At 41.2% G+C, this 27,957-nt stretch overlaps 1 protein-coding gene across 3 annotated transcripts; it reads left to right on the top strand.

The window, feature by feature from the left end:
* Positions 1 to 5,669: 5,669 nt before the first annotated feature.
* LOC139747989 (arylalkylamine N-acetyltransferase-like 2) lies at positions 5,670 to 27,943 on the top strand. Of its 3 annotated transcripts, XM_071660519.1 has the most exons (6): positions 5,670 to 5,734; positions 8,137 to 8,279; positions 17,530 to 17,781; positions 18,016 to 18,216; positions 23,135 to 23,278; positions 24,938 to 27,943. In XM_071660519.1, exons 3-6 carry the CDS (start codon positions 17,680 to 17,682, stop codon positions 25,133 to 25,135), a joined length of 645 nt encoding a protein of 214 aa, XP_071516620.1. In that variant the 5' UTR covers positions 5,670 to 5,734; positions 8,137 to 8,279; positions 17,530 to 17,679; the 3' UTR covers positions 25,136 to 27,943. The 3 variants fall into 3 exon arrangements, with proteins under 3 accessions (XP_071516620.1, XP_071516622.1, XP_071516621.1); XM_071660521.1 differs by lacking the exon at positions 8,137 to 8,279 and having other exon boundaries at positions 5,712 to 5,734; XM_071660520.1 differs by lacking the exons at positions 5,670 to 5,734; positions 8,137 to 8,279 and adding an exon at positions 8,818 to 10,580.
* The last annotated feature ends 14 nt before the right edge of the window (positions 27,944 to 27,957 follow it).

The raw sequence follows: 27,957 nt of genomic DNA, 5'->3' as shown, positions 1-27,957 counted from the left end.
GGGATAGTGGTGGTAACCTACCCACGCCTGATATAAGGTCCAGAAATGCTGAATTTGTCATGTGACTTGCGACCGGTTCAACAACTCTAGCTTCCCTCGACTCCTTCTTTATCAAGAAAGTGATTGACGGCCAAGCTAGTGCTGTTGAAATGGTAAGGAAACTGGCTAGTGGTGACCTTCTTGTCAAAGTTAAGTCAATTCAAGCGGCAGACTTACTAGAGCTGAGAGAGTTTCATTTTTACGATGTTGTGGCTTCCATCTCTCCTGATGTCATGGACATGAGTGAGGACGACACAGTGAAGGAACGTACACACGAGAAGTGATTACTGCTAGATTTATTACAAAACGTATTGACGGGGAGCGACGTACAACCCCCTGATCACTCTAACTTTCGAAAAATCCAAATTGCCAAAGGATATTACCGTAGGTTATGTTAGGTAGCTGTGAGACCTTACATACCGAGCCCCTTGCGATGTTTTAAATGTCAAAGGTATGTTCATGGTGAAAAGTCCTGTACTCTTTCATCTTGATGTGGAAAGTGTGCCAGCGAGGACCATGTTGCTGACAATTGTGCAGCCAAGGTGGTACAGTGCGTTAACTGTGAGGGGAGGCAACCACCCAAGCTCGTACAGAGAATATCCTCGGTGCAGGTTTGAGAAAGAAGTCTGCGCAGTTAACGGAAAGGAAAACATTTCATATTGAAGCAAGGAAGAGGGTGAAGGAGACTCACGAGACTCTCAAACCCAATGAGTCCTATGCCATGGCAGTGAATGTAAGCCGGTCATGGTCAAATTTGCCACACAGACAACTCGAACTACTGAACCACGCCCCACCACTCCAGACGAACCCATAACGTATCAGACCGACACTGACACTGTCTCTAACGATGATACCGACAAAGACTCGTACTCAAAAGCCACCTGCTTTGTTCGATCCAAAAATGTGAGAGGACAAGACAAATTTTGTAAAATTTTCTAAAGAAACTATGTGGCACGTCATCGTTCCTGTGGCTCCAGTGAGGAGGTCTTCCTCAAATAAGTCTTCCTCGATGGAATTGATGGACGACAAAACCGTTCTCGCTATCAGGAGCCGATCCCGTCCCCCCTTGGACTCGTCCAAGTCCATAAAAAGGGCTCACAAAGCTGGCCGGCTAAAGAAATCTTAAACCAACGTATTCAGTATCATTCAGTGGAATTGTAGAGGCCTTAGGAATAAGCAAGCACAACTATCACTGTTGCTTGCATTATATAGGCCATCCGTTATTTGTATACAAGAGACCAATCTGAATAGCGCAGTCGAAGATTGTGTTATTTTAGATAGCTATGACCCGTGTAGAAGAGATGAAGATCATTGGGTAGCCATTTATGTACATCAAAGCTTACCCCATACAGAAGTGACTTTGAATTCTACTCTAGAAGCTGTCGCATGTAGAGTAAAATTCAATAACACGTACCTAGCCATTTGTTCAATTTACTGTCCTGGTTCCAATGAACTTGATGATGATGAGTTCACTTTGCTGTTTAATCAATTACCCCACACAAAACTAAGTCTTGGAGACTTCAACACTCATCATCATCATTAGTGGGGAAGTATACAGGCAGACTCTCGCGGGAAACAAATGGTAAATAATATCATCAATTCTAATCTCGCTCTTCTGAACGATGATAGTGGAACTCGTGTAGATGATCGGACAGAAAACATCTCAGCCATCGACCTATCTTTGTCATCCCCAGATATACTAAATGACATCACCTGGGATTCTTATGACGACTCCTTGGGAAGTGACCACTTCCCAATCTGTTTTTCTTATACATGCGACAATATTATTAGACCGTCTCCGTTTAGATTCACTTATAAGAAAGCAGATTGGGGGTCATTCTCAAGACAAGCCATCCTAGATATATCCGGAGATGACATTGACACAAAGGTCAGTAATGTAGCTAATACCATTTTCAGGGCTGCTGAGGCCTCTATTCCTAAGATCCTTGCAATATCCACAAAGCACAGAGTTCCTTGGTGGACACCAGATTGCCGAAATGCACTGCGTGAGCTCAATAGGAGATACAGGATTTTCGACAGAGCCTTCAGATAATAACTTCATTGCATATAAACAAGCGAGGGCTCAGACAAGAAGAACAATGAGACACGCCAAAAGAGACTGGCGTGGCTACGTTTCAGCTGCAAAAAAAAAGACACACCCAGCAGTCAAGTTCGGTCCACAATTAAGAAAATGACCAGAAAATATGAACAACCATCCATCTCTCAACTCACCACGCAAGACGGCACCATAGACGACCCACTTGACATAGCCAACGCTATCGCCAGGAGATTCTCAGATATAAGTAGCTCGGCCAATTACGATCGACGGTTTTTACATCACAAACGTCAGACCGAGCCAACAAACAGTGATTGACTATGCTACAGAAGATGAAAGTATACCATACAATAACAACTTTACCGTTAAAGAAATATTTTTTGCCCTGAAATTCTGTAAAGGTTCCAGCCCAGGACCCAGCGGGATAACCTACGAGATGATTCAGCTTCTTAGTCAGGCCAACCTGACTAAGCTGTTAGCATTATAGAATGAGATTTTGACGTTTAGAACGTTTCCAAACTCATTGTACTTTGCGCACATCATCGCCATCCCAAAAGGTTGTGGACGCCTTACGAACATCAATTCGTTTCGACCTATTGCATTGACGAGCTGCATTTGCAAGGACATGGAAAGAATGGTTAATAAAAGACTTATTTTTATAAGAATCTCAAAACTTAATAAATGATCAACATTGTGCATTCTGTAGACACAGGAGCACAATGGATCATTTGATAAATTCAGAACATAATATTTCAGACACTTTTGTAAAGAAAGATTTTTTAATTGCAATCTTTTTAGATTTGGAAAAAGCCTTTGACATGACATGGCGAAACGGAATCTTAATCAAACTTTTTGCTATTGGTTTAAGAGATTTGTAACTGTTTTTGTAAAAAAGATTTTACACGACAGAACATTCGCTGTCATGCTTGCTGCATCTAACATAATCTCGGACATATTTGTCCAAGACAACGGGGTGCCACAAGGCAGCGTTCTAAACCCGACTTTATTCAATATTATGATTAGTGATGTTCTGTCACCAGCTTCCGTCCCTCGAAACATTATATACTCACTTTATGCTGATTGTGCAATATGGCACTCCTCGATTAGTGCACAATTTTTGGCTGAGCGGGTTCAAGTTGCACTTGAATCCGTCAAACGTTGGGCGCTACAGTGGGGATCTAAGTTTCCACCAGCTAAAAGTGTAGCGGTTTTTTTATTCGTAGAAGTAAAATCCCGAATTTGCAGCTAGAATTAGACAACAACCCGATTCCCTTTTGTAATAACATAAGATTTCTTGGGTGAAATTTTGACCCAAGATTAAACGGGAAAATGCAAATAGATTAATTGATTATAAATTGTAATAAAAGGTTAAATATTCTTAAGTATCACTCTGCTTCATTTTGGGGAGCCGACAGGAAATCCTTATTAATGTTGCACAAGGCTCTTATTAGAAGTAAACTGGACTATGGCTCTCAGGTGTATGCTTCGGCGAGCGACTATACCTTGAGAAGGCTGGATGTGCTGCTGAATAAATGCCTGCGAATGTGCCTTGGAGCTCTTTCATGTACCAGATTTCCGCGACTGGAAATTGAAGCAAACATACATCCTCTCCGGCTGCGTCGAGATGAATCATCGTTAAAGTGTGGTATTGTGATGGCCAGGAGATGAAATACTACTGCCTGTCGCCTGGCACAATGTTCGTCAACAGAGGCGACAGGCCCATGGCCCTCAGAGTGCACTTCCTCAGTGAGAATTTTGGTTTGAAAGTGCAAGAAGTGGACACGCTGGTTAGAGATAAACTACCTCCCTGGGAAAAGCCAGAATATAAACTAAGACCAACTGGCTCCCTGCGACGAAAAGGAAGGCGCCGGAGAGTGAGGTACACCAGCGATTCCGTTACGTTATCATGGATCATCTATCATATGTCCACTCTTACACAGATAGCTCCTAGACAGGTGAATGTGTGGGTGCAAGTGTGTGGTCGAACGAATGTTCTCTTCGGTACAGGCTACCGAACCGTACAACTGTTATCTGCGCGGAATTATTTGCTATTGATAAGGCCATAGATTGTATAATTAGTTAAATTCATATTAAATCAGTCATTTTTACAGATTCGTTGTCAGCTCTCAAAGCTATAAACTCTGGTTATACCGAGTCAAATGAAATTCAGGGCAACATCATTAATAATATAAAATCATGTAATAAAGATATCATCGTGATTTGGGTGCCTGGCGGGTCATTGCAACATTTACGTCAATGAACAGGCAGACCGGTTGGCTAAGTCGACTTCAGAACTGGAGGGGGTCGTTCCGATCCCTCGAGAGGTCCTGCCTTTCCTTGGGAAAGAATTCAGTAGTTCTGTGGCAAAGTCAGTGGACCAGCCTGACAATACCCAGAAAATATAAACCACAAGTAGGGGACTGGACGACCTTGTACAGGAAGAATAAAAGAAAGTCGTACTGGCCCGTCTACGTCTCAACTGTACCTACAGCACCCACCTACAACCACATATAAACAGAAACTTTCCTGGAAGATGTGAAACCTGCCGATCCAGTCTGACAATAGACCATCCCCTCATACAATGTACGAAATATCATGAAAACAGGAAGAGGCTGATAAATCATTTCCAAAACAAAAAACAAATTTCATCACCAATTTTCTTGGTGACGATAACAACATAATTAACAAATTGTTCATCTTTCTCAAGGAAACGGAAACAATCAAGAGGATATAAGGTGGTTCATTGGTTCGACTTTGTGCTGGAGCTGGCTTCGGGGCGTGGATGCTTTCGTTCTGGTCAGGTTGTGTGGTGGGCAATGCTCATTATGCTGCTGGCCAGGATCGGGAGTAGTTCGGCTTGGGTTGGTTCCGTTATGGTGTCCATCTGACGAGTTGCAGAAGCTATTATATTATATTTTATATATGTGTTTGATGTTATGGTGAAGGACTATCTCTCTAATCTAACCTTTCTCTTTCGCAGTCCATCTGGCAGCTGCACCAGTGGATGTTGTGCCGACTGGGTGGTGTTTGCTGCCACGTCGACACAATAACCACTTACCAACCGACCTTCTATTTCTTTTTTCTTTTTCATCCCCTACAGGCTTACGGTAGGACTTATAGGTGTTGATATGATTATTAAACAGGGTTGCAGGCCTCATGACTTTACATATAGGTCGCTGGCCTTTAAACCCAACAAAACAAACAAGATTATATATATATATATATATATATATATATATATATATATATATATATATATATATATATATATATATATATATATATACACACATACACACACACACGAATATAGTGCATATGAACGCGCAATTCCATATAACACAAACATCCAACAGCACGCTCGAGCCTGGCTGTAAGGTTTGTATGATATATATATATATATATATATATATATATATATATATATATATATATATATATATATATATATATATATATATATATATATATTAAGAAATATAGCAATGAAACGCTGAATCTGGTAATGATTCATGACGGATATGTTAGTGAGTGACTCACGACTTGGCATCTGCCCACAAAGCGTGCCAGTGTATGTACACAGGTCACTGAGTGCGGACGTCTCTCATCATCCACGCAACTATAAGCTGCTTTATTTTTGTAAGTATATTTTGTTACATTTTGTAAGTTATTTTACAAGTTATCATGTAAACTTAGGTCAATGACAGATTTTCTTTATAAGTGTTTTGATAGTGTTCATTATGTAAAAGTTGAGGTGCAATGACATGATAATCGTGACCCTGTTAATATTTAGGTCAGCGGTAAACGATGCTACTGATGTCTTCACTTATATGTGTTACGTATATCCAAGAAAGACGATGAATTATGTTGTCTCAACTGTGAAGTGGATGTTTGTGTTTCTTGTGTTTAAATACTGTCAGAACTGGTCAATGTAAGAGGGGTAACTATTCATTAATGATTCGAATACGTTTAGAACATTTTTAATAATTTCTTATGTTTCATTTCATGCATGGAGTGAGAATGTCTTTTAAATGCTTGAAGAACTTGTTTAAGAACGTTCAACGACCTATTAGGCAGGTCATTAGTGTTGAAGGAGAGCTTATTTGTACTGTGGTATGGGTGTGTTTTGTGAAATTATAGTCCACATATTTTCGGATTAACTTTTGATGAAATTGCATCTCTTTATATCTATTTTGTTATAGAATTTCTTTTCCATATACTCCTGAAGACGGGCAAAGTAACTTTATGAATGAAATGAATAATTATCATAACCTATATTACATTGTTTCTAGTCTTGTTTATGTTCAAGATACGCTTGCCGAATGGGGCATCGATATATATATATATATATATATATATATATATATATATATATATATATATCATACTATTTGCCATTTCCCGCATTAGCAAGGTAGCGGTAACAACAAAGGACTGAGCCTTAGAGTGAATATCCTCACTTGGCCCCCTTCTCCGTTCCTTCTTTTGGAAAATTAAAAGAACGAGAGGGGAAAATGAAACACGATAAGGTCCCAAGTGCACTTTCGTGTAATAATCACATCATCAGGGGAGACACAAGAGAGAAATGTAAGTCAGTTGATATGTAGATAGATCACAAAACAACACTTGATTCACGAATATGTTGGTAGCCACAAGAATCATGAAACATGAGTATTCGAGCGTTTTCGAGATGCTTCATATCGTCAGGAGTACAGGACCAAGTGTTGGTTTAAAAACATGTATGTGAGACGCAAGGTGCATAACCTTGTCAAGTGCAGGGAAGGCGAGAAAGTCAAGTATGGAATGCGGTCACCAAGGACAGGGGTCACGGTTGTCCACTACAGGCAATGTTCAAGTCATAGTTCAGCTCGCAAACTTGTTCTTTTCATTATGAAATGATCTAACTTGTACATGACTAGACTGACATTGAGATTAGTAGAGAAACATTGTTTAATGATGCTAGATTCTATGATATTCCTGATTACAATTGAATGACGAGATGCAAATTTCTAAGAGTTCCTTCTAGAAATTAGGGATCGTCGAAGCCTCATGTACAAGAATAGAGCACTTAGACTCTTGCACTACGCGAACGCTTTACTGATGCCGCTTTATTCTAAATTCAGTACTTGTCCACTTTGTTCATTGAAAACTTTTATTGCAGTGCTTGCATGGTGTATGATAAGCACAACGATTTGGATTTTCAGGCGAGTCTATAATCATAAGCAAAATTAAGGTCAGCAATACAGAGAGACTGATAATTGTCACGGTTCTATTGCCATTCTTTTTCTTCAAAGGCGTTTTCTGTAACATCTGATCTGCCCAAGATTTTCTGGACTTTGTTTCCAGAATCCTCACATCTGTAGCCATTACACTGTATTCTTAAGCACCATGTATTTGTAGATAGGTCATTGGCAGTTACACCGCACTAATTAAGATTCTTTACGACTGCAGTAAGACGTTCTGTAGTTAGAATTCTAATATGTGAAAGGATTGATGTATGATTCTTGCAAGTGAGACTAAGACATCTAGAGTTTAGGTTAGAGATTGCCAAGCATTAACAACAGGAACCACCGGACGGTAGGAAGTATGTAGATGTATAACAGCTTTCCTTCGCTAATTTTATATTCATACATGTTGGAACTTAATTTGTCTGGTCGACAAAAGCACCACCTTTACAGTATCTGTTCAACATCAAAGTTTAACAGTAGGGTCAAGGTGGAGGATAAATTTCTCTCCCCGCAACAATAATTATTATTCACTAAATGATAATGCAACACACACAGTTTCAGAGATATGGTAGAATAACCATTTCGGACATACATATATATATATATATATATATGGGGACCGAAGTTTTGGGGTGGGGAAATCGCAATAAAAATGAAGGCCAGAATCGCTCAAAAGACATCAGTAACAATGTCAACCTTACAAACCTGACCTGGAATTCACTAGATGCAATGATACCAAATATAAAACACTCGGGTCCACATTAACATTTTTTCTTTTATGCATGTCAAACAACAGCATTTGCTTGTTTCCAGAAAAGACACGCGCCAGCTCTGGATACCCAAGCCAACCTCACTGACGTCTTCTAGGAAACAGGGTTGGAACTCGCTACCCTTCTAACCTGGAGATTAGTCCGTCTGACTATGGTCGATGTGTTATTGGAAACCAGATGGTCCAGGTAGGCTGTGAACCAACTGTGGAAGGGTTACTGGGATGATGGCTTTGTTGAATCTATAAAGCCCCAGAACCTAAAAAATCCAGCACACTTTAACCTATCTAGGCTGAATGAATGATGAGGAATACCGCTACTTGGTTGACTGAATGATGATGAATATCGTTACTTGGCTGGCTGAACGCTGTTATGTAACTGGTTGAATGCCGATGAACGTAGTATTTTTATTGGCTGACTGAATTTGCCAGCTGTCACCAGTGGCCTCAATTGGCTACCCAGTTGTTTTCCTGTCTTGTTACTCTTACCAACTGACATTTTTTTTCCTTACTTTTAGTCTGCCTGGTGTCCTATGACATAGCACAGAAAATTGTCATGATCGGCATTTTACGAGACGTTAATGTTGGCTGATTGTGCGCAGCGTGGGTTTGTTTAGTCTTACTACGCATGCGTGACAGTTCTGGTGAAATATTTTGGCGGGTTTCCTTTCCGTAGGCGACAGTACCAGTAGTGTATCGCTTAGCATCACTGTGACATATTCACGGGCCACCCGTTGACACTCGACAACACTTATCTCACTCTACTTTCTTACCTTAAATCACAAATTTCCTCTATCGATGGGTGATTAGGGGAGCAAGACAACTACCCTCGTATCTTGTGTGTACCCCAAGGGGGCAGCTGATAGGGGCGGGAGTATAGGCAACGACCGCCCTCTCCTCTTTGTATTGTTGTTCTCAAGAAGTAGGGAAGGATCCAAGCAAGGAGTGCTCGCTCAGACCAGAGTGTCTGAAAGTGTGTGGGTGTATCGAGGATGAGGAGGGAGAGATAAGTGACGTTTAAGGAAAAGAACTTGGATGTTCTGACTCTGAGTGAAACTATGCTTAAGGGGAAGAGGAAATAACGGTTTGGGAATATCTAAAGTCTTTAAATTTTGGGGTTAGCGTGAGAGCAAGGGCAAAGAAAAGTATGGAAATTCCGATTAATGAAGACTTGTAGAAATGAATTAGAGAATGTAAGGAAGTGACTTACGGACGTGTGTGTGTGTGTGTGTGTGTGGAAATAAAAGTAGATTACGAGAGGTGAGTGATTTTCAGTGCTTACTGACCTGGTTGGGAGGGAGGAGAGGCGAGTCTTTCGGAAGCTGAGTGAGTACTTCAGCAATTTTGATGCTACGGATCGAGTCGTAGTTGGGAGAGATGTGAATGCAGGGGTTGGTGATGTGGCAGTTGTGGGTATGATTGAGGGGACATTTGGTGCCCGGTATAAATGAAAATGGTAAACGGATTGTCGACTAGTCAAAATGTTTAGTATATATACGTCTCAACTGTGAGATGTCTAAGCACTGGCTAAATTGCCTGTGCTGTGCCATGGGTGGGTGGGGAATTAAATGTTCGTGCGGAAAGGTGTGCGTCTTTTGAAAACATCCGGTAAGTTGTGTGGTGGAGTAGTGATCGAGAGGATGGTGGCATGCACAGAGCATCAGGCTGGGGAGGGACAATGTGGTTTCAGGAGTTGTAGAGGGTGTGTGACTGAGATGTTTGCTCTGAAGTTGTTGTGGGAGAAGTTCTTGAGAGAGAGAGAGAGAGAGAGAGAGAGAGAGAGAGAGAGAGAGAGAGAGAGAGAGAGAGAGAGAGAGAGAGAGAGAGAGATTGGATTTGTACGTGGTGTTTACGTACTTAGAGACAATGTCGCTGGCAGCAATGGGTAAAGTTGTGAAGGAGGGTTGTAGTGGCTAGCTACGGTAACGTGGACGGCAGTGGCTGTGTGAATGTGGTGAACATAAGTGGTAAGGATGATGAGGATGCACAGCAGTGGCCAGATGAGGGAACCAGTGGTTACGCTGATGAGAGTTTGCAGAGGTGGTAGACGAGTGCGGTTGTGAAGAGCAATAGGTGTTGGGCTCTTAAGATCAAGTAGCTGTGGTTAGGCAGTTGAGGACGGTAGTAGTAGTCAGTTTGGTGTGAAAAAGCAGCAGTAGTCAGGTGGGTATGAGTGAGCAGCAGTAGTCAGGTGGGTGTGATTTGAGCATTAGTATGCAGGTGGGTATGAGTGAGCGAGCAGCAGGAGTCAGGTGGGTGTGAGCAGACAACAATATGTAGGTTGGTAAGAATGAGGAACAAAGAACAAGAGGTGGCATGATCGTGCTTGACCATGCTCAGGAACGTGACGATAGTCATAATCTGCTACAGTCAAATGCATTAGTGTGGCAGGCTCTCACTCTGCAGCAGCCGCCGCCTCCTCCCTGTGTTCTCTGTGCTCTCGCTCTGGTAACTGTACAATTAGTATTCGACAGAGAAGACACAGCAAGAGGTTAGTGACAGTTGTGTTCACCTCAGTCATGCAGGACGGGTAGCACATGACACACACACACACACACACACACACACACACACACACACACACACACAAACACACATAAACCTTTCCTAAATTGGCCGAGATAATCAGCGGAGTGCCACAGGGCTCTGATGTGGGACCCTTACTCTTCTTGATTGCATCACTTTACAACGGGATCTCAACTCAGTCTGGTATATGGTTGATGAAATTCAACCTGAACAAATATAAACTAATGATGATGGGACAGAGTGGGAGAAGGCCTCAATATTATCTATTGCCTGGCAGGATTCTGTGAGTGAGAAGCACTTGTGATTCGACTTTCCCATACATTAGCACCCCTTCCCTGTAGTACCATCCAAGCGCCTCTCTTTTCTCTGTCATTATCAACTTTACTTCTTTATCTCACCACTCACTACCCTTTCTAATCTGTTCACCTCCCACCCCGTGCACATGTCATCACTGCTTTTTGAGATATCTATTCCTTACCCACTCCTCTTGCTTCATTTACTCTCACCTTTTGCTATTCTACATTCAATTTTTCCTGATACTTCTTCAAACAAGTCTTCCCATGCTCACTTACTCTCATCACTCTCCTCGAACCGATATTTTTTCCTTTTTTTCGAAAACCTCTACAAATATTCACCCTCGCCTCAGACATCCAACCAGCAGCCCTTCTCAGCATATTTACATACAAGTCTCTTTTACACGCCTATCAATTAAAACGTAATCCAAAAATGGTCGCTGACCATCTCTCCTATTCACTTAGGTAAACCAGGCATACCCAATCACTAGTCCTTTTTCAGCACACAACTCCACAAGCTGTTAACCAGTTCGATTCACAACACTGAATTCCCCATGTGCACCAAGTATATCCTTAACTGCCACAATACTTGGCATTTAATTCTCACATCAATGCTACCGGGCCCAGCAATGCTACCGGGTCTCCTGCAACAAAGCTGCTAGTACACTCACTCAAAATGCTTCCAAAACACTTGCTTTGCATGATGTTTCTTTTCTTGGCCAGGTACATAAGCACTACTCACTCGTATCTTGCCATCCACTTTCAGTTTTACCCGCATCAAAGAACATCTGCATTACTTCATTACTTTGTATCACACACTCCTAAAACTCCTGCTTCAGGAGTAGTGCTACTTCTTCCTTAGCAATTGTCCATTCACAAACCACTGACTACTCCTGACGTTTCCAAACCATTCATCCTCTTTACTCTTCACGTTTGTTTTATTTAGAGCCAGAACATCCAGGTTTCTTTCCTCAAAATGTTATCTATCTCTCCTGTCCTCTCATCTTTGTTACATCCACACACGTCTAGACAACCCAGCATGAGCCTTCAAGGAGGATGAGAATTCCCTGCTTGGCTCCATCTACTGTTCCCTAGATACCATACCCTGAGCCAGGTATCCATTATATCGACCAACCCTTAGGGGTGGGTGAGTAGCTGGGGTGATTGTGGACCGACGGGCTCATCCCTGGGGAGCCCGTGAATGAGCCATGGTCAGCAACGCTAACCACCGTAATCCCATTCATTTTCTTTGCATTGGAGGCTCCAATTATGGGAGAGACATGGAAAGTAGAGAGTTCCAAAGCCTCGAGGTGTAGGGAAAGAAACAGTTATCTGAACGACTCGCGCTGGAATTGCCGATGGCCTATGTGACATAGAAGCATTCCGAGTATTGCATGGTCTCGCTAGTGGCGAGGGTACACGAGCAGCCAGGTCTCTGGAGCAAAAACTAAAAATAACACTATTTAAATTGTATAGTTCCCATAATTCGTTTCAGAGGAGGATCGATACATTTTTCCAGCTATCTGGTATTTTTTTCAATCGTAAATATATAAGATTTCAGATACCTGTAAACAAAAGAGTGATAACATGAATGTTTTACAGTCGAAGGGATTACTAAGATTATTTTTGGAAGGTTATGTCCCCGTTAAGCCTTAATCTGTCTCTGTTTTGATCACGATGTAGTAGATGTTATTAGGTCGCTAAATCTTAATTACTGTGAGACGCATTTGACTCCTCCAGGTGTAAAGTTCAGCGCACTAGACAACCTAACAATGAAAGCTTTAAGTTACAATTGGGCTGCCGGAATAGCTCTGGGCTCCAAATAGAATCGCCTTTCGTTTGCAGACTTATAGTACACAACGCTCATAATAGTAGAATCTACCATACACCAACGGAATACGACGTTCATCTTCAGTTTCATTTCTGGCTATAAATGGTATCCACTTCACTACTACCTTCACAGTTATCATCACTGTATTCTACTTCACAAATAACTTCACAGGTATCATCACTATTTTCTACTTCACTACTACCTTCACAGTTATCACTATTTTCTACTTCACAAATAACTTCACAGGTATCATCACTATTTTCTACTTCACTACTATCTTCACAGGTATCATCACTATTTTCTACTTCACTACTACCTTCACAGTTATCATCACTATTTTCTACTTCACCACTATCTTCATAGTTATCATCACTATTTTCTACTTCACTGCTGCCTTCACAGTTATCATCACTGTTTTCTATCACTTTGCTTCCATTAAGTTATGATTTGCTTCACACGTATTACTACATGTTGAGATTTTTCTAAAGCATCAAGATTAACAATTATCAGCTGATTACCGTTATATACAACATCGTACAACTATTCTGTTTTATAGATTGGCCACAAGTGTTTAAAGGATTAGGATACCAGCAATGCACTAATCTAGCTCTCGTTAATTTCTTTTCTCATATGTAGATCTGAATATTCTGACTAAATAGAAAAACATCGCTACACACTTGGCACAGAACATACAGCGAGGTGCCAGAGAATTTGCGGAATGCTTGTGAACGAGGTCAGCGGAACAAAAATGAATGTTCAGATTACAAAGGTTAGAATTTTGTTAAGTATACCTGATACGTTATCTGGGAGGGCAGAGATCGGGAAGATGGTGGTAAGCACATCACAGTGTGGCCTCAGGAAAGGTAAAGAGCTTGTGTACCAGGTGTTTAACTGCTGTTTCAAGAAGTACTTACAGAGAGAGAGAGAGAGAGAGAGAGAGAGAGAGAGAGAGAGAGAGAGAGAGAGAGAGAGAGAGAGAGAGAGAGACGTAATATTTATGGATCTGGGAGAAAATTTGAATGAAAGAGTTGATAAGAAATGTCTGGTGGAAAGCGATGAGTATATGAAGTATTATTGGAAAATTACAGTATTGTTTCCAGAGGAACTTTTAAAAGGAAGAATGGGACGTGCGCTGGGACTGAGGGAGGAGGGCGGATGGTTCCCAATAACCACAGTATTTGCGAGCGTGTGTGGCGTTACCAATGCTGTGTAATCAGTTCATGGACGGAGGTGAGGGAGGTAGATGCTGGATCTAGAAGGGAGGAGTTGGTCTATAGAATGCTTCGGGTGAGATGAGGGCAGCGTGGAAGATGAATGTGATGATGTCTCCAGATGACACGGCACAGTTGTCAGACTCAGGAGATAGATTACTGGAAGACTGTGTGGTAGGAAAATGTTGGTAGTAAAGGGAACATAACCTAGCGCAATAAGGTACAGCAGAGGGGACGGTGAAACTGGTTAGTTTGAGTGGAAGCTTAGATGGTGGATGTGGTGTTGCCTGGAATTGGACGTAGCGACGTATAGTCAAGGGTACTGGAGTGCGTTGTAAGGTAGAAGGTCCTGGAAGCATTTAGGTGTACATAAGTGTGTATGGGAAGGACGGGTAGCGAGAGACCACTTGGTCTATGGCGAATCCATTTGCTGAAAGACGATGTCCTAAATTCATGGTCTGAATAGACAGAGATAAGATAGTAAGGCTGAAGGTTGGTCCCTCCTAACCGACTATTCTCTCCGGAACTTCAGCCCTCAGTAAAATATTCATATCAGTCTATCAAGCCTTTCGATAAGAGCTGCATTAGATATCATACCGATAACTTTGATGAAGACAATAACTTGATCCATCGAGTGGGATGAAATGGTTAAGAAGTTATAAAGGTATCTTTGAAAAGAAGACTCCTATTGATCTCGTATGTACAGCCGGATAAGCTGAAGTTGAAACCTGTAATCAAAAAGTTGTTGATTTACGAGCATATTGTATTTGTATTATCCATCTTGAACAGGATTTTATATTGAAAACTATAGGTATGAATAGCCTCCGATTTCACATCGTCAAATGGTGATTCATTCCAATGTTGTACAACTCTGTGGCTAAAAGACGTTTTGCCACATTCGTAATACTGTTTCTCTTTATTTCTCACTGTTATTACTAGTCACTGTAACTCTAACACTAATGAACTGTGAAGAATTACGTCAAAATATGGAAAGAATTAATTGCAGATCCTCTTACTTTGCACACTTGTGGAAAATATATCTTCAACATTCTATTTTCTTTCCATAAAGTATTTCTGAACAATAGAATTTGTTTTGCCGTCCTTTTTGTTTTCGTTTTTCTTATTTAACGGCCTTCAACTTCGATGGCCAGAAGTGAACAGCGTATATGGATGAAGTCTGATTAGGTCTTTTGTTTCAGAGTTTGTATATCTAGCAGAGAAACACACTATTCTGGTTGCATATTTCAGCCAATTGTTTTTTATTTCAACATCTCCCAATCACTCGCTCTCTTTTCCTGTAAGCAACGCACATACATCTTCCTTTTCTTTCTCACTAGCAATATAACTTGATCATCCTGCCAATTACTTCCTTTTCACACCTGCCAATTACTTCCTTTTCATACCTGCCAGCCTCCCACCTTCTGCATACCACCCATCTCTGTAGCACATGCCTGCATTGCTTTCCTAATCGTATTCCATTCTTCACCCACTCCCCAAGCTTCATCTACTCTCAGCTTTTGCTTTGCTGCACTCATTCTCTCTAGGTATTTCTTCACACAAGGCTCTTCTCCAAGCTCATAGACTTTTACCACCCTCTTATAATCTACATAGTTTCCTCTTTCCCGAATACATTTGCGAATTTTTAATCTCGCCTCCACCACGTGATGCTTAGACATTCCTCCAGCTGCCCGTCCCAGCACATTCCCATCCAAGAATCTCTATTCTGCACGCCTATTAACTTGTACGTAATTCAGTAATGTCCGCTTAACATCTCTCCAAGTATATATACTTATGTATGTCCCTCTGTTTAAACTAGGTATCCCAGTAATCGGTTCTTTTCCCGCAAACAATTCAACAAGGTGTTCACCGTTTCTATTCACCTTACTGAGTACCCTATAACCCACAGTTACACCCTTAACTGCCACATCACTCACTTTCGCATTCAACTCACGCATCACTGACACCGAATCCCTCGCATCAAAACTGCTGACACGCTCATTTAGCTACTCCCAAAACACTTGCTTCTTTGCATCACTTATTCGTGTCCAGGTGCGTATCACCCGCCCAGCCTCTCGTAATTCTGTGGCTCACTTCTTCACACTCTCTCTCACATTACCATAACTCCAGCATAATTGCTAGCCCCTGACTGTACCCCAAGACATTCCCAAACCATTTATCACTTTGACCTTGAGGTTTGTTTCTAACAGAGCCAGAAAATCCAGGTTCTTTCGTCAAACAATGCTGCCTTTTTCTCCTCTCTTCTCATCTTGCTTACACCCACACACATTCAGGCCTGAGCATCCGAGGAAGATGAGCACTCTTCGCTTGGACACTTCTGTTCTAGCTTTTAGATATTGAAAAACAAAAAGGGAAGTGTTTCCAACTCCCTGCTCCCGTCCTTCTCAGTCACCTCTCACGACACACAGGGAATGCGAGGCAAGTATTCCCTCCAGTCCCCAGGAATGAATATAAAGAAAATTAGATGTTACCGGACTGCACCACCTTGAGGTAACACGGCAAGTGAAATGTAGCCTTTTGCGAAGCTGTGTCATCGTCGGTTTACGGTAGAAGAGTGCATCCTTGTCAAAGAACTTCTCGCCTCAAGGAGTCATGCCTACCCCTGTTACTGAACGTAACGCAACCTTAAACCTGTAGAATCCCCTGGATGAGGTATCCTTTGGTTATTGCCCCCAGAACCCCTATGTGGAAGGGGTTCCGAGGCTGTAATTATATATGAAATTGTCTCTTTTATTAGGAAAGAAGACATGGTAATTTAAGCGAGATATAGAGGGCAAGTATCTTGGGCTATATAACGACCAGGTGTCTTGTTCTTTTCTATAGGCTCAGAGGTCAAATAACCCAATATAGTATAATTTGTTCTTCTGTTCCTTCGAGCTTAATCAGTGAAGATGAAGAACTGTATTCAGGAGCCTCTCTACACTCTCTTATACTACAAGGTTGAATCTCACACGCGAGAGACGTTTATTCTTGGCGTCTATAACCTGGCCATATCTTAATGTGCTCATGATATTTAACATAACGATGTGTGTCCGTCCACTCCGTGCTGTGCGTACATTAATTCTGTGATTTTACTATTTTGGGCTAATCTTCAGAATTCAAAAGTCATGAAAAAAAAGTCCCCGTCTTTTAATTTCCCGCAAAGTTATTTCTGCTTTCCCAAGAGGACTCATTCCCTCTCAGATGACTCCCAGAGCGTGATATAGATGTCATATTTGCGCGTTATAATAAACAGCATATGTTTGTTATCCTGCATCTTAACTTCCCATGAATGACTATTTTCAAATTACATTCCGTGAGACCGTCTGTCTGCTTCAGATCATGATGTCCCTTTTAACTGGAATGGATGGTCTGCTGAGAGATCAGGTATGACCAAAGATACGAGTCTGTCTTGAAATAAAGAAGAGAAGCAAAGCCTAAACCCCCAGTATAATATCTTTCTTGCTCAGGACAGGCTGAGTGTGGCATACCACTGTGTTGATTCAGATTGTGCTTTTTGTATAAAGACCCGAGGAAGCACTATGTTACAGTCTTAAGTGAAGTGAGACACTACATTCACAGGGAGTGAGCCAGCATTCCTCAAGGTACCAGTGAAGTGTGAGACAAGGATTCATAAAGCACCAGTGAGGACTGAGACGCCTCACACAGCACGAGACAATAGTGACACCTAACTCGCCGGGCTAGTGAGGAGTGAAGCAGTTTGCGACCAAGATGAATGAGGTCAGCGATCTTGTGTACGTGGTTCTGACCCCAGGAGACTGGCACGACGTGCTCGACCTACTAAAGAACCATTTCTACACACGGGAGAACTTGGTAAGGCATTATTGGTGTCTGCACTCCTCCATGATACAATATCCAGTTTGTTAATTACGCTTTACTTTTCTGACACGCGGTTGTCATATGCCATACATTGATGGAATGGTCTTTTAACAGACGTACTCATCAGTGGTAATGATACTTAGCACAGTTATTCATGACACGAAGTACACTAAAACATTTCCTCGTTGGCTGTATTATGTTGTCCGAACCATTCTATTTATCCGCCAGAGATTAGGTGCAGGTATAGACCCCGCGCAGCCTGTAACAGCCAGTGAGAAGAAATACATTCGCACTGGCTTGACGACCGAGGTGTCTGTGGGAGCCAGAGAGAAGACCACAGGTAGACTAGTGGCAGTGTTAATTGGCATCATCATCACTGCCGACGACCCACACTCGTATCAAGCACACGAGAACGTCACTGAAGAAGAGGTATGTTTGCAGGGGAGACGTTCAATAATGTTTACATCCTTGTGCTATATAACTTTGACCACTAACACGAGATTTCACCTCGGTAAACATTCCTATGTTGTAATGATAACGAGTGTCATTAAGCAAACTATATGACTTTCTGTTTACATCTGATACACAACTGTTGAAATGAATATCAAGAAGCGAAAATGTCTTGCATCACAGGTCCGTCCACCTTCTGATCAACTTGAGACAAAACTTCTACTAATGTCTCTTTCACGTGTCACATTTTCTTTTACATTGTAAATGTCAAGTAGTAAATACAAGTAAAGGCGAGACAAACAACGTAGTTCCAGTATGTATCGCACACACCAGCAATTCCAGATTCATGGCACAAAATTTGCATATTAGATAACATTGATTGTTATATAATCATGACCATTTTTCATATCATAAAAACAAATATTCCCTAATTGAACAGCCATTCGTTCACTGGTACTTGAACAGATATAGCCTACGCGATACTCCAGCCATACACGACGGGTTAACAACCTCATTCCTTAGTTGAGTATGTATGGCGTAACCCCGGACTACTGGTCCTCACCACCAAAGACAAAACCAGACTTTGAGAAGAACGAAATACAGCGAAGGTGAGGATGAGGTGACTCAACACAGCATACTTAAGACAGCATAATTAAGACAGCATGATTAAGAGTGCATAGTTAAAACAGCATAATTTAGACAGCATGATTAAGACAGCATAACTAAGACAGCATACTTATTACAGCATAATAAAGACAGCATAATAAAGACAGCATAATTAAGACGGCATAATTAAGACTAAATACTTACGACAGCATAATCAGAACAACTTAATTAAGACAGCATAATGAAGACAGCATACTTAAGACAGCACACTTAGGACAACATGAATAAGAGCATAATTAAGACATTATAATTAAGACAGCATAATCAAGACAGCATAATTAGGATATCATGATTAAGACAGCATACTGAAGATCGCACAATTTAGACGATAATCAAGACAGCATACTAAAGACAGCATAATTAAGACAGCATGATTAAGAGATCTTCAATAAAACATCATAATTACATCAGCATAGTTATGACAGCATACTTAAGACAGCATGATTAAGACAATATAATTAAAAGATCATAATTAAATCATCATAATTTCGACAGCGTACGTATGACAGCATGTTTAAGACAGCATAATTAAGACATCATAATTAAGACATCATACTTAGGACAGCATATTTAAGACAGTATACTTAAGACAGCACAATTAATACAGTATATTTAAGATATACTTAAGACAGCACACTTGAGGTATTATACTTAAGACAGCATACTTAGGACAGCATATTTAGGACAGCATAATTAGGAAAGCATACTTAGGACAGCATGATTAACACAGCATAATCAAGACGGCATAATTAAAACAGCATAATTAGTATATAAGTAAGAGAGCATAATTAAGATAGCATACTTAAGACAGCATAATTAAGAGATCATAATTAAAGCATAATTGCAGCATACCTATGACAGCATACTTAAGACTGCATACTCAAGACATCATCATTAAGACAGCATACTTGAGACAGCATGATTTTCACAGCATAAGTATTACATCATGATTAAGACAGCATACTTAGGACAGCATAAATAAGTCAGCATGATTAAGACATCATAATTAAGACACAATCAGCACAATCAAGACAGCATAATTAAGACGGCATAATCAACACAGCATACTTACGACAGCATACGTAGGACAGTACAATTAAGACAGCATAATTAGACATTATGATTAAGATAGCATACTTAAATTAGCAATTTAAGACAGCATAATTGAGACCATGATTAAAGCATCATAATTACAGCAAAATTATGACAGCATACCTAAGGCAGCATAATTAAGACATCATTAAGACAGCATCCTTAGTACAGCATACTTTAGACATCATAATTTTGATAGTATAACTAAGACATCATGATTAAGACAGCATACTAAGGACAACAGAATTAGGCCAGCATAATTATGACAACATGATTAAGACATCATAATCAAGACAGCATTCTTAGGACGGGATACTTAGCACAGCACAATCAAGACAGCATAATTACGACGGCATAATCAACATAGCATACGTACGACAGCATACTTAGGACGGTACAATTAAGACAGCATAATTAGACATCATAATTAAGATAGCATAATTAAGATTGCAATTTAAGACAGCATAATTAAGAAATCATGATTGAAACATCATAATTACAGCATAATTATGACAGCATACCTAAGGCAGCATAATTAAGACATCATTAAGACAGCACCCTTAGTGCAGCATACTTAAGACATCATAATTTTGACAGCATAATTAAGACATCATTATTTAGACAGCATAATAAGGACAACATAATTAGGCCAGCATAATTATGACATGATTAAGACATAATTAAGACGGTATTCTTATGACAGACTACGTAAGACAGCATAATTAAGAAAGCATTATTAAAACATCATAATTAAGACAGCATACTTAGGACAGCATCGTTAGGAACAGCATAATTAGGACCGCATAATCAAGAGAGCATAATTCAGACAGCATACTTCTGATGCCGCCACGAAAACGCGCTGCCCTGCACATGAATGTTGTGGCAAAGGTCGATATCACTTGAGGAAAGATGAAAGAAAACCAGTCATGTACCATAGGAAATCCAGCCTTGGTCGAGTGTTAGACGATAGACATAAAATAGTTAGCTACTTACAACATAGGAAAAGCGAAAGAGGGATTCAGGGTGATAAAGAACATGGCACGATAGGTTAACCAGAGGAAACAGACCTAATGCAAATAAGGAACAAGGAAGATACAGAACACTGGGGAGCAGGAGAGCTGCTAGCCACATGCCAGTTAGCAGTGGAGACATCACAGGTAACTACATGGGACGGGCCGGTGAGGACACATGCCGGAACGGGTCAGCTGGCGCTAGTTGAGAACGGGAGCAGGTGAGGGGGAACGGCGGAATGTGGCAGCTTGACGTCATCTCCCAGGTCGTAGAGGTCACGTCATACGTAGAGGCAGCGAGGAAACATGACAGGATAGGCTTAGGGTTAACGCAGGCTGGGGATGAAGCAGGAAGAGGAGACGAGGAAGAATAATTAGGACGTCTGGGATCTACTTCCAGGTTGAGGATGGGAACAAGGCAGGTAGCGACCAGGGAAGCACGGGTCAGATCGAGGTTTCGAACCAAGTTCACTAATACGAGTTTCCCTCTGCTGCTGCACACACACACACACACACACACACACACATATAGAGTTAAAGTCTATCAGAATCTTTCATTTTAACGCACGGAACATATGCAACAATTTTTCCGAGTTAGCCACCACTGTACTGGAAGAACAGTTGTAATATCTTGGTTTGATATCAGAAATAGAAAAATCCTCGCCAAACTGGCAGGCCTTGAGTACAGTTCTATATAAAAGTGAAACGGAAAATAAAGTGGGTGATGGTGTCTTCCTCTTTGTTAAAGCTGATGCTAATCTGTGGTGATCAGTAAATGTTTTAGCTGTTTCATCTATTTTCGTTCCGTTTATTGATGAAAGTCTGTCTTCAGCTTTCATGTCAGTTTGTTGAAGAACGTTCCCCTCTCATGCCAATGAAACTGGATTCTGGACATGGGTTGTGTCTTCGATTGTAAATACAGATGCAAAAATGTCATTCAATATTTCTGCCATGGCTACGTAGTCTTAAACCAAGTCATCGTTTGCCGTCGTTAATCCACCTATTGACTGCGTAATCACTCTCTTGCTTCTAAAATAATTGTAAAACTACTCAGGGTTTCTTTTGTTATTATCAGCAATATACGCTTCATATTGTCGTTGACGTATGATCAACTCTTACTTTCTGTACGCAAATTTCCCTACCTTACTGTATCATTTTGGTTATTAGATTCTCCCAGTTTCTCATGGGTTACTTTCTCAAACAACAAACACTTTTGTACTTCACCCTTCCATCACCTTGGTTTTGTTCTAGAAATAGTCCACCTACTATGTGTTGGCACTTATGTTCCCTCTGCTGCTTTGAAGGTTTATGTGAAGCTTTTCCAAGCTACGTTTATGTCATTTTCATCAACTATGTCATCCCAGGTTTGCCTGACAACAGCAATGTGAAGATAATTGTAATTGCAAGTTTAAAATCGGGTATTTTGTTCGTGACTGTCATGTCGACCAACATTACATGTAGTGTTGAACATGATCGTAAAAGTAATTTGTTGATGATCACTTGCATCAAACTTTTCTCCAACTTCAACATTATCAACGAGATCTTCATTTGTAATGAGATCTAAATCTAACATATTCTTGTTGTAAGTAGATCTTTGGACTAATTGGATTGAGGCGCTATCGAGCAAATTTAGGTAGAGTCCACGTGAGCCCGGAGCCACTGGAAAGGGATTCTCCTCATTAAGACACTGGTAATTTGGAATCTCTTGTTGTTATAGAATATTGTTCATTACAAATCTCAGCTAACTACTCTTCAAATCGTTCGTCTACCTCTGGTGTCTGTGCGGGGAGCCTATAAACTAGTTCTACTGTTATCATTTTGACGTAATCTGTCTTTGATTTCTACAAAGATGAAACCGACCTTCCCAACGACTACAACAGTTGCTACAGATCCACCTTGAGCCTCCTTGTCCCATGAAAAGTTCACTGTACTTATTCTTTTTTACCAGAGTGGTGTATGAGCTTATAATGTCTTCCATTCTCACAAACAATCTCGAAAGGACCCAGTGGTCTGTTGCTGTTTGAGTTCCTTCGTATCATCTAGTGCGATAATCCCACACATATTTCAAAGGTTTACGTACATTTCTTCTTTTATTCATGATTTATATTACAGCATTTACTGCTTTACAGAGGAGACTGGTGCGAGCTATGCAGATGCTTCCTAACGTCACCGACATGTTCCAGGAGGAAGGAGTGGAAAGCGTTCTTCTGATAACCAGGATGTGTGTCCATCCCGACCATGGTCGACGTGGAGTGGCCAGGCGCATGACCCAGGTGAGTCATGACGCCAGTGATGGAAGTGTTATTGGGAAGATGGTGGAGATGGGCGGCGAGCCAGCTGTTGTTAACACTGGCAGAAAGATGATGATGGGAGACGGGAAATTAATCAGGGTGTTGCCACTGGACAGATGGTGCAGGAGGAGGATGAACCACCTGTGGTGGAGTGACTGTCAGGATGATGCTGGCGCAGGTGGAGGGAAATAGCAGTCCAGCTTTGGCAATGTTGCTGGAAAACTGACTAACTTGTAAATATAAAAGATAATTATCTAAAGATAATAGAGAGATATCTAGTAGCAGCCTGCAATACAATACGTGATATGAAGTTCATGATAGCAAAAGACGTTTTAGGAGTTTTAGCTTGCTGAAGCTTCACAGAAAACGAGGTTTGGAGTTGGTGGTCTACTTAGATTGCGTTTTCCTTCATCTGAAGATGGGCAAACTGGTTTATAGTGGGCAGTTACTCGAGCTAGATAGGCCCTTTAGCATTCCACAAGCTTCATGGTGCAGAACAAATACCATACTAAATCTATCTTAAAAACTTAGATATCGCTTATCTTTGATAGGGGCAGTGACCGGGACTTACGTAAAGAGCACGGGAGGAGGTTCTCATGGCGATCGCTGATATGCCTGTGAATATCTTAGTCGTTGAATTTAGTCGTTGAATATTTGGGAAGGATCAGAATCAAACTAAAGTTGATTTTTACCGCAATTTCTCATTATCATAAACCATTTTTCACTGCGTTGAGAAAGGGTGAGATAAAGTAAGCTTGTGTTTACACTGAATATTAGCAACTCGCACTTATGTATGAGGCAGAGCGGGTGGTACAATTGTCTGGACCAAAGAGAGGAACTTGACAGTCAATGTAGCTCTGGCTTACTGCACCTCACTGAACGACCCTCCCATTACCCGGGCGGTTGTCCCTCTATTGTACGTGGTTGCCCGCTGCTTGCGAGTATTATTTGTGTGTTATGGTGTCGGGATACGAACTCACGAGGGATTCGTACCCTGGGCCGGGCAGTCAGCCTACAGTCAACTCATCTCTCCATACTCCCCTCGGAGCTGTTCGATAAATGTTTACCCGAGTCTTAACTAACTTAACTGTCGGCTTATTTGGTTTTGAAACGTATAAGAAAACGGAGGGAGTGTTTGAAATGGTATACGACATATTGGTTTGTTGGTGTGCGAGGCAGGTAAGATGGAGTAGGCGCGAATACAGAACGAAAGACTTGTGTTCCTGTGTGATCAGTGATGTGTTTCTGTAGTGAAGGAGACAAAGGGTTTTCCACAGAGATGAGAGAAGGGTGAGATGTTGCCGTTTATCACTTGGGTTTCTCTGTAATTTCTCATACACTTGTTACCTTATCTAATGTGATTTCCTCTGATCACATTTAAAATAGAAAATAGATAGCGTTCTATTAGTCGATCTTGTGGTTTAGTCATCCATTCTAATTATCTCGCTGCCGAATGATTGAAACGGTCTCGTGTTCAGTGGTTGATAATGGTGCAAGTTTTCTTATGTTATATATCATAACTGTGATGGTGACAACTCTTATGGCTTACGTTAAGGTGTTGGAGTGAAGGATAAATTATTATCTTTCTCGACTTTTTTTTCCAAAAGATGTAATGTTGATAACTTTAAACTCTGTTTCCAGATAGCTATAGACATTGCTACCAAGAAGGGTTTCCAGCTGGCCTTCTCAAGAACCGCTTGCCTGCACACTGAGAAATTGTTCTCTAGCTTGGGCTTCCAGACCCACGCCGTTCTGGACTACCGCACCCGGACGGACGACCTACTCGATCTCTCCCGCATGAGTCATCATCAAGTGGCAGTGATGGCAAAGCGTCTGTAGCCCAGCCCACCAACTTCTGCAGTTTTTTTTCACTCGACTCTGCCTCCAGCCCCGTGTCATCAGCAGATAATTGACTCGTCTCCTATGTTCTTCCACCCCCATCAGACTGCATTTCTGCCCCTCTGTCCACGACCCTTCTGTTTACCTCGCTCTCTCCCAACCCAAAAGCAGATCGAACAGCCACGGTGACATCACACAGCCCTGCAGCAGACCTACCTTCACATGAAACCACTCATACTCCTCTCTACCTACTCCTACGCCATATATTCGTAACATCTTCCACAAAGCATCGCTATCAACCCATCATATGCCTTCTCCAGACCCGAAGTTCCATATACAAATCCCTCTATATCTCTAAGTATTTCTCACCCACATTCCACAAAGCAAACGCCTAATAGACACTTTTTCTCTCAGTCTTGAAACCACACTGTTCTTCCCCAGTCTGATGCTCCCAGCATACCATCCTCTCAATCACTACTTCCATACAGCTTACCAAGTAGTTAGTTAAGTTTCTTAGTTTACTGACAAACTTGTACCCTTGTAATTTGAACAATTCCCTTTGCCCATCTTACATTTATGCAATTTCATTTTTCCAATCCTGAGGCACCTTAACATGATCCCTGAATGCACTGAAAGTCTCAAAACTAACCATTCATCAACACAATCACCCCATCTTATGAAATTCAAGTGAATTACCCTCCACTCCAGCCACTATGCCACATTTCATTTTGCGCATAACTTTCACCACCTGTTCTCTCTCAACCAAACCACTTTCCATGACTCTCACATTTTGTACACCACCCCGACCCAAACACCATATATCTACCACCCTGGCTATTATCACGCATTCAACAATCCTTCACAACGGTCTTTCTATCTTGTCTTCACTTCATCATTACATGTTACAACATCCCCATTTGCTCCCTTCCGATGTCCCCATTAGTTCTCTCCTTTCCATACCACGAATGTCCTCTCAAAATATTTTCTTGTTTTCTTTGCAATTTGCTTATACTTTCCCCCTTCCCACCTCTCTAACTCTCACTTGCCCTCTTTTTCAACCCCTACATCTTTCTTACCACCTCCTGCCACCTTTTCTTGTACATTTCTCAATCACTCGCACTCTCTCCCTACGAGTATCGCATATACACCTCTCTTTTCTCGTTCACAGGGAACTTAATTCCGTCATCTCACCCTTTCTCACCTGACCTTCGCTAATCATAATCATGCAAGCACATCTCTCGCACATGCCAGCACTGATCTTTTAAATACGTTCCATTCCTCAACCACTCCCTTAACCTCGTTTGTTCTCACCCTTTGCCATTCTGTGTTCAATCCCTAATGACATTTCTCGGCACAAGACTCTTTTCCAAGTTTACTTATTTTCACCATCCTCTTCTCTCTCATAGCATTTCCTCCTTTCCGAAAACCTCTACACATCTTTACCCTTGCCTATATTTAGTAATTGTTAGGCCATCCCACCAGCTGCTCCTCTCAGCACATTCACATTCAAAAGTCTCTCTTTCCCACACCTATCAATTAGTAATACTACCATTTCTTTTTCTTCTTCTTATTTTCACTATCATCATTACTTTTATATTTATCATTATCATCATTATTATCATTATATTATCACTATTATCATTGTTATCATTATTACAATAATTATCAAATATTATCATTATAATTATTGTCATTTTTTATATATTTATATATGGTTTGATCGAGTAAGTAACGTAAGGGTAAGAGAGATGTGTGGAAATGAAAAGAGCGTGGTTGAGAGAGCAGAAGAGGGTGTTTTGAAATGGTTTGGGCACATGGAGAGAATGAGTGAGGAAAGATTGACCAAGAGGATATATGTGTCGGAGGTGGAGGGAACGAGGAGAAGAGGGAGACCAACTTGGAGGTGGAAAGATGGAGTGAAAAGGATTTTGTGTGATCGGGGCCTGAACATGCAGGAGGGTGAAAGGAGGGCAAGGAATAGAGTGAATTGGAGCGATGTGGTATACAGGGGTTGACGTGCTGTCAGTGGATTGAATCAAGGCATGTGAAGCGTCCGGGGTAAACCATGGAAAGCTGTGTAGGTATGTATATTTGCGTGTGTGGACGTGTGTATGTACATGTGTATGGGGGGGGTTGGGCCATTTCTTTCGTCTGTTTCCTTGCGCTACCTCGCAAACGCGGGAGACAGCGACAAAGTATAAAAAAAAAAAAAGAAAAAAAAATTATTATTACTATTACTGCCGTTATTATTTTCATTGTTATTGATATTATCTTTATCATTATTAGTTTTTTCGGCCGACCTCCGACCAGCCTTAAACCTAACTTGGAAACTTCGGCCCCGTGGGCATAAGGACAGAAGAGGTTGGGTTGAAAAGAAATGGCTGAGGATAGTATGTGTTTAGTGATGATCATGTGAGCAATTACAGCTTAAGAGCGAGGTGTGGCAGGACGCTCAGGGTAATGCTAGAAGGTTTTATGGCACATGGAGAGGATGAGTGAAGAAAGACTGACAGTAAGGATCTACGTCGCAGATGAGTGAGTAACAATTAAGGAGAAAACGAAGGACGGAAAGGATGTAATAGAGGAAGCTTTGGGGTATCGGGGCTTAAACATTCAGGAGATTGATGTGGGAAATTATACCCTAGACTTATCATGCTTACCATGTGACATGCTGTAGAATGTCTGATATACTGCACGATTAGATGCGAAATTTCTGTGCATGAAAAAAAAAAGAAAAATATATCGTTGAGATTGTCTAATGTTGACACATAATGCCATGATCAATGCCAAATATACCTCCACCATTTACTGTGCGTTTCATT

Source organism: Panulirus ornatus, chromosome 71, assembly GCF_036320965.1.
Source record: "Panulirus ornatus isolate Po-2019 chromosome 71, ASM3632096v1, whole genome shotgun sequence".
NCBI classification, from domain to species: Eukaryota; Metazoa; Arthropoda; class Malacostraca; order Decapoda; family Palinuridae; genus Panulirus; species Panulirus ornatus.
The sequence above is the reverse complement of the archived record's forward strand: the minus strand, read 5'-3'. Positions and strand labels throughout refer to the sequence as shown.